The sequence below is a fragment of the Alosa pseudoharengus genome, unplaced genomic scaffold, assembly GCF_046254945.1.
Source record: "Alosa pseudoharengus isolate Yale_2024_CS ecotype anadromous, Long Island Sound unplaced genomic scaffold, YU_APseudo_1.1 YU_APseudo_1.1_scf_16, whole genome shotgun sequence".
NCBI classification, from domain to species: domain Eukaryota; kingdom Metazoa; phylum Chordata; class Actinopteri; order Clupeiformes; family Clupeidae; genus Alosa; species Alosa pseudoharengus.
The window spans coordinates 27,435,579-27,442,627 of record NW_027468630.1 but is presented as its reverse complement, the minus strand read 5'-3'; the positions used below and the strand labels follow the sequence as shown (position 1 = coordinate 27,442,627).

The following is a 7,049-nucleotide window of genomic DNA, read 5'->3' as shown; positions in this document are numbered from 1 at the left end:
CTCTCCATCCCTATCTACCTCTCTCTCCCTCCCTCCCTCTCTCTCTCTCACCTCCATTGCTCCTGACGGTTTCTTCTTCAGCTCCTCACACTTGCGGAACTTGCAGATCTGGTGGCCGGTCTTGCGGTTGCGGCAGCTGCTGCACTGCTCGCAGTTCACTCTCCGCCTGCAGGGCTCGCAAATCCCGCAGCGCTTGCGCTTCTTCTTGCCGTTGCCATTGGCGACGGCTGACAGCTCGCTCTGGGCCTGCTGGTGGTGCTCGGCAGCGGTGACCCCTGCGCCCCCCCCTATGAACGTCCCGTCAGCCAGGAACACTCCGGCCGGCGTCATGATGAACAGGCCCGGGTGGAGCGGGAAGCCGTTGCCCAGCAACGGGAAGTCCGACAGGCTCCCCACCACAGAGTCCGTCGCCGTGGAAGCGGCCACGCTCTCCAGGTCGCTGGGGGTGACGCCCGTGACGGCGCCCAGGGGCATGGCGGCGGTGTCGGAGGCTGCGCCCCCTAGTGGCATCAGCATTCCAGCACGCCTCAGGAGCTCGGCCGCCTGCGCCAGGTGGAGGCCGCTGGGCGAGTCCAGCAGGCCCGAGAGCAGTGCCCCCCGGTCCAGTTTCACGCTCCCCGCCGGCACCCTGCCCTGGCCAGGCTCTGCTGACGGTTTGCCTGCCTGGCTGCTGTGGGTGTTGCCGTTGTTAGCGCTGTTAGCGGAGGCTAGTGTTAGCGTGCGCGAGCGCTTCAGGCTCTTGCTGAGGGGCTCGCTGATGATGCCGCTACGGTTACGGCGCTCCACCATCGACCCCGGGGAGGACGGGGGCAGGTCCACTGCAGTCTGGGGTCCATGGGCTGACCCCCCACTGCCAGACATGGTCCAGCGCGAGAAAGAGAGAGGGGGCAGAGAGAGAGAGAGAGAGAGAGAGAGAGAGGGCAGAGAGGGAGAGGCAGAGAGGGAGAGGAAAACAAAAAAGAAGAGAGAGAAACAAAAAGAGAAAATAAATAAAATATAGAGGACAGGAGAGAGAGAGAGAGAGAGAAAAAAAAAAAAGAGAGAGAGAGAGGGAGGGAGAGAGAGGGCAGAGAGGGAGAGGGGGGCTGCTGGAGACAACAACAGAGGAAGGGGGTGGTGGTGGGGGGGGGGGAATACCTGCAGAGACCAGAGATCAGCCAAGACCCCTTACAGCCTCACCCCAGTCCTCATCACTGAAAGAGAGAGACAAAAAGAAAGAAAGAAAGAAAGAAAGAAAGAAAGAAAGAAAGAAAGAAAGAAAGTCATTATTCATGACATTTTTTTAATTAACAATTTTGTAATTTTTGGGGTAAAGGCAAATAAAGATATAAGTGGATTTGTCAAAGGATTTCTTGATATTGTGTCCATTTCATGCACCGTTACAATACAGACCTCTCGTATTAGTAAGTTATACTACACAAGGATGCAATTAAGTTAGTAACTGACTTCACCTGACACTGTCCAATCAAACACGTATAATCATTGTCAGTATAGGGAATGATTCACGTTTTTGCATATGACCAAATAACATTATCACATTAAAATCCTCAACAACACAATGACTTCATATCACGCCAGTCCCTAGATCCATATAAACAGACAGGCAGACAGACAGGCAGAAAGACAGGCAGACAGACAGACAGACAGGCAGGCAGACAGCAGTTGGAGTAGGCTGTTGGCCTTGCCTGACCTCTGATCACGCACATCAATCCAAAATATTGTGTATTTTGGTGAGTGTGTTTCTGTATGTGACTGGGTGTATGAGTGATCTTCTCTGCTTGACTACAGGAAACTGTGTGTGTGTGTGTGTGTGTGGGTGTGTGAGCATGTGTAGAGTGCTGTCAGTGTATTTTTTATTGTGACTTTTGTGGTTTTCTATGGTGCTGGTGTGTTATTATGTTCGTGTTGTGAGAATCTATGTGTGTATCTTTGTGCATGTGTGTTGCTGTTGTTGTGAGACTGTGTGTGTGTGTGTGTGTGTATGTGTGTCCCTGGACCCCCTGCATGAAGCCAAGCCAGAAGCAGAGGCATTCTCATGAGTGTTCCGCTGAGCTGTGACAGACAGACAGCCTGGGGTGTGTGTGTGTGTGTGTGTGTGTGTGTGTGTGTGTGTGTGTGTGCGTGCGTGCTGTGACCGTCAGACAGGCAAGAACACGTTCCACCGAAGCCTGAACGCGAGACCCAGCAGCCGTGGGCTCGGCTGCACAGATCCCGTGCTAAGCCGAGTGAGAAATCCTTACACACACACACACACACACACACACAGACACCTTTCCCAAATGCACACCTTTAAGCACGCAAGCACTTCAAACAACATTTGTGTCAGTGGTCCAATTACGGACTGATCATCATGACAACATGCAACTCTACTGGCCCACTGTGCTGGAGAGAAAGATCTCCCTGGCGTCAAATAATCAGCGTGTTCCCTCATCAAATTACTACTGACTCTCAGTAAAACTAAAAAATATCAGGAAATGTCAATCCGTAATCACAAGACCCCGTGACAAAAAAAATTAACGACGCATCACCAAGTAGCCAACATGTGGTCATGATATGGATAACCATCGGTCAGTTCACCATGTCTGGAAGAAAGCGCTGATTGTGTTTTAGCATGAGTCTGACGATAAAGCCCTCATTCAGGTGAGAGAGAGAGATCCTGCCGTTCGCGCGCACAGTCCCGCTCCTGCCCGCGGGGAACGTGAGTGATTGACAGCTCTGCAATTAAAGCAACGCTCTTCAGCTCGTGAGATGAGCATATATGCAACATGTGGCCATGTAATTCCATACGCTTCGGCCCAGACATTTCCCCCCGACGCGGTGAGACATAAAGTTCATCCACAAATCCCATTACGAAAGCACGAGCACTGTGTCCAGCCTGGTATTGCGGCAGGGGGTCGCGGATATCTTCCGCACGAGAACAACGCATTGCACTGTGGGGACAATAGCGTACGGAAGGTCAATAACGAAGCCACTGAATAGTCGGGCTCGCGCAACGGTATCATTGGCATATGAAACATTAGTGCGATCAGCTGATCAAACAAAGTCATAGCACGCTCACTCGCTCACTCACTCTCTCACCTCGCGCACAGAAAGAGGGGACGGCGTGCGAGTAAACATGCATCCCCCTCACCGTCGGATTCTGTCCTCACCTCACACCGCTCCTGCACACGGCAGATTTCCATCAATCAAAACGCAAAATGCACACGGGGCAGGTGCCAAAAGTTTTCTCACAGCAGTTCGTCCCGATTAAATTACCAATTATTTAAATTAGGCAATACAGTTTTGCCACAATTTCATGCTGTCAAAATATGTAATATTCTGCATGTTAATCACCAATTGAATATTATCGCACACACAAAAGAATAGGACACTTTTCACCTCGGCACAGCGCGACGACCCACAAGCACCAATGTCATTATCTGTTTACGGTTACAACACCGACGCCTCGAGAATGACGACGATGACGAGAAAAAACAACAAACAAACAAATGAACTAAACACCAAAAGACCCATGCATGTGGGCCGTTTTCTATTAGAGTTCCACCGCTTGTGTCTCTACCTGTATGTCGGTAAACCACGGCTCAAGACTCGCCGTCACATTTGAAAGTAAAACAAAAATCCCTTTTGTCTCCACTCACTCGCCTGCGACCGGCGTGGCTATGGTGACAGCACTCGGAATGCGCGAGCCCGTCTCTGTGGAGAAAGAATCGGCCATTCTCTCATTTTTTAAACTACTCAACTTCGTCGTCGGGAAGATGTCATTCCAACTTTGAACAGTCCTCAACAAAGTATGATTCCCCCTCCCTTCAATACATCTGCATATTAGCAAACACGGGCCCTTCCACTCGCACCTACCAACACACTGGCGAGCCGAGGGGAGGGCAGCTCCGTCCGAGCGGTCCGGCGGTGCTCCCGCTGCGGAGATTCAGCTTAAAAAAAGAGGCGAAAGAACCAAACCGAACTGATTCCACGGCGAGGAAGAGTCTCGAGCATTCCGTTGAAACGAGCTCGCCAGTGAGACAGAACCGCGAGACGCTGTTAAAATGCACTTTGTCCGAAAACGAGCGCGTGGGCTCCTCCAACCTTTCGCTGTTCGCTATCCCACCTCCACATCCCCGCTTGCCGAGGAGAACATGCAAACACATTTCATAGATTTTTGGAGCTTCACACAAAAACCGAAGTGGACTTTCCGCCGTCGTGAGACGCGGAGAAATGACGCACGACAGGTCACGGATCAGCGTTCTAATATCGCCAGGGGTCCGATCCTGACCATTCCCCAACAGCTACATGTATATGTGCAGTTTAATTGAGTCCAGCATGGATATGAGATCTCTAAGTATGGATAGGTTAGAGACAGCCCATTGTTGACACTATTCCGGGCGGCAGTTGGCTGGTCGGGGGCGCGGGCTTTCTCTATGGCAGACACATGAAGTCATATCTCTTTAAGGCTAAACTTTCCCTCATGCACATTCATGCTTTCCAAGAACTTTGATTTACTCCTTCATTCTTACCTGCATCAGCGGCTGACGCATGGGACGCAGCAGGACGCGGGTGGAAAGGAAATCACTCCTGGCGAACAAGACAAGTGACACCATTGTCAAGATTGACTATTCAAAAGATGAAGGGATATTTAATCAATTACATTATTTACTTCCTTAATTATATATAAAATGCCATAGAATAGCCACGCAGCCATAAAGAGCTCGAATTGAAATGGCCATGTAGAAAGATAGCCTGCAGTATCTGATGTCCGCAATAATCTCCAAATAAACATCCTCTTGCATTATTAACTAATTACAACAGCCAAATTAATTGTTAATTAGCACAGTTAATAATGTAGTGATGACATATGAATCACAGCCATTCAGGTTACCATTTATCTGTGATTGGCTGGCTGCAGTCTACGTTTGGCTAAATTAATTGTCATTGGCCCTATAGTTCAGATTGTCACTAATTAGCATCTATGTCTCATTAATTGTATGGAAAGTAGGCTACAGTGATTTCTGCAAAAGGTAGACCACATGGACAGCTTGTGCAGCCGACCTGTAACGTCTCGGTGTATCAGCAGTGACAGCAGCTCTAGCACAGGTCCTAGGGTAGACACGTCCGCACGGTCGCTGGCCCGCCTGGTCCGTTGGTCGCTCGCGGCCACTCTTCCTCGCGGACGCAGAGTCCACTCCGCCTCTTGCGAGCGTCCTGTCTGTCTGGCACGCGGCCAACTGAAGTGTGGGGAAGTGACACCGCCAGGGCGGCAGAAATTCTCCTCCGTCTCGGGCTCCTTCCCAATCGCAGGCGCGCGGACATTGGCTGGAAAGTGGAGCAGCTCGTCAGGGAGAATCAATGCGAATCGATCGTGCGGCGCGAGGAGAATGCGGGTTTGGGGAGCGAGAGAGCGCCGTGTCGGTCGCGCGGCGGAGGCTTTTCGGTCCACTAATAACAGCCCAGCTCTCACCGCTAAAGGCCTACGCGCTTAACGAGTGTGTGTTTAGTGAACACAAAGGTCCATTTTTATTTTGAACATTCTAATTCTAACACAAGCTCAGACATGTTCATCTGTGCACCAGGCTTAGACTACATTTCATTTTATTCAGATGATTTATTTATTTTCATTCAGGTAACCAACCAAATACTTGTTTGGGGGGATCATTATTCATTTCCATGCACACAAAGTAAGAAGGGGCCCGGAGAGTCTCGCTAATACCCTGATTTCACAGCCTTCACCGGATCCGCTGTGGTTAAGCCCTCGAGCGCCGTGTTGTTTATGCAGCACGCGACGGCCCCAGCTCTCTCGGCGTTGCAGCTCTGTTCCGCCGCGGTGGCTGGGCGCCTGCCCCCCCCCCCCCCCCCCCTTATCTCGCGCGTCGTCCACACACACCGCATTCTCCACAGGCCGCTCCCGACTGTCGTGACCCAGGCCGCATTCTTGCTTTTTTTCCTTCTCCCTCTTGGACCTTGCCTCTACAGCATACACACACACTCACTCTCCCAAACACACATGCAGATGTGTGCTTCCTCTGAGGTGATAAGAAACATCAATAAGCACCAATACCAGTTTCAGAATCACTAGTCACCTCCTCAGCTGTGTACAACATTGCTATTTGCAGTCCTGGTGGCATCACAAACACACAGAAATTGAACAGAAGACAGACTCTTTACTTCCCTCAGAACTCCTGTGCCAGTGACTAACCCTCACTCAGCCCCTGAACACACTCGCAAATCTCCTCCTAAAGACCAAAACTTCACCATACAAAGGTGCCATACCTACTCTATGTTCTCTAAGTAAGGAGCCAATGAACTCAGCTGACACAAATATAGCTGTAAAATCCAAAGCTTTGGGAGTCCTTTTCAAGAAGAACTTTTGAGAGATCTCCCTGAGGAGCAAAACTGAGCACCGCTTTATGGTTTGAGATTTGTGTGTGTGTGTGTGCGGTGGAGCAGAGGCAGATCCACTCCAGGGTCTGTGGCTATCAGTGTTTTAGAGTGTTCTTGCCTGTGGTGAGCAGGCGTCAGTACTGCATGCTGCACTGCTGAGCTCACTCACCCAGGAGGACGCGGCTTTCACCGAGCACACCATGCCACGCCACACCGCTCACAACACACACACAACACACCACGGCCTGCCTCACTGGCTCTTCTCTTAATAAGTGTGGATCTATATATATATTTGCCAGTGTGTGAGAGTGTGAGTGTGTGTGTGAGTGAGTGTGTGGTTCCAGTCAGGCTTCGCATCTGTCTCTCATGTTTTCTCTCCTGCGGCAAGAGAACGACTCGGGGCTCATGTGTGCGTGTGTGTGAGGGAGAGAGTGTGTGTGTGTGTGTGTGTGTGTGCTGCGCGTGTGTGGCGGGGGTGTTGGATTAGCATCACATGGTCTGGTCCGGCAGTCCAGACACATGACCCCCTTCACCACAGGAGAGCATAAAGCCCACTTGAAAGACGACAGAAAAAGAGGGAGAGAGAGAGAGGGAGAGAGAAAGACAGAGAGGGGACTCAGAAAGAGACAGAGGGAAGAAGGGGAGGGGAGGGTAAGAAAGGGAAAAAAAAGGGGATA

General features: G+C 50.9%; 1 protein-coding gene across 1 annotated transcript in view; it reads right to left on the bottom strand.

Moving 5' to 3' along the window:
* Window positions 1–1,046, bottom strand: part of cxxc5b (CXXC finger protein 5b) — an 8,416-nt gene extending 7,370 nt beyond the window's left edge. Inside the window, exon 1 of the mRNA XM_076287585.1 lies at window positions 52–1,046. Within this exon, the coding sequence (XP_076143700.1) occupies window positions 52–861 (810 nt within the window). The 5' untranslated portion in view covers window positions 862–1,046. The remainder of the gene's footprint in view (window positions 1–51) is intronic.
* Window positions 1,047–7,049: the final 6,003 nt, after the last annotated feature.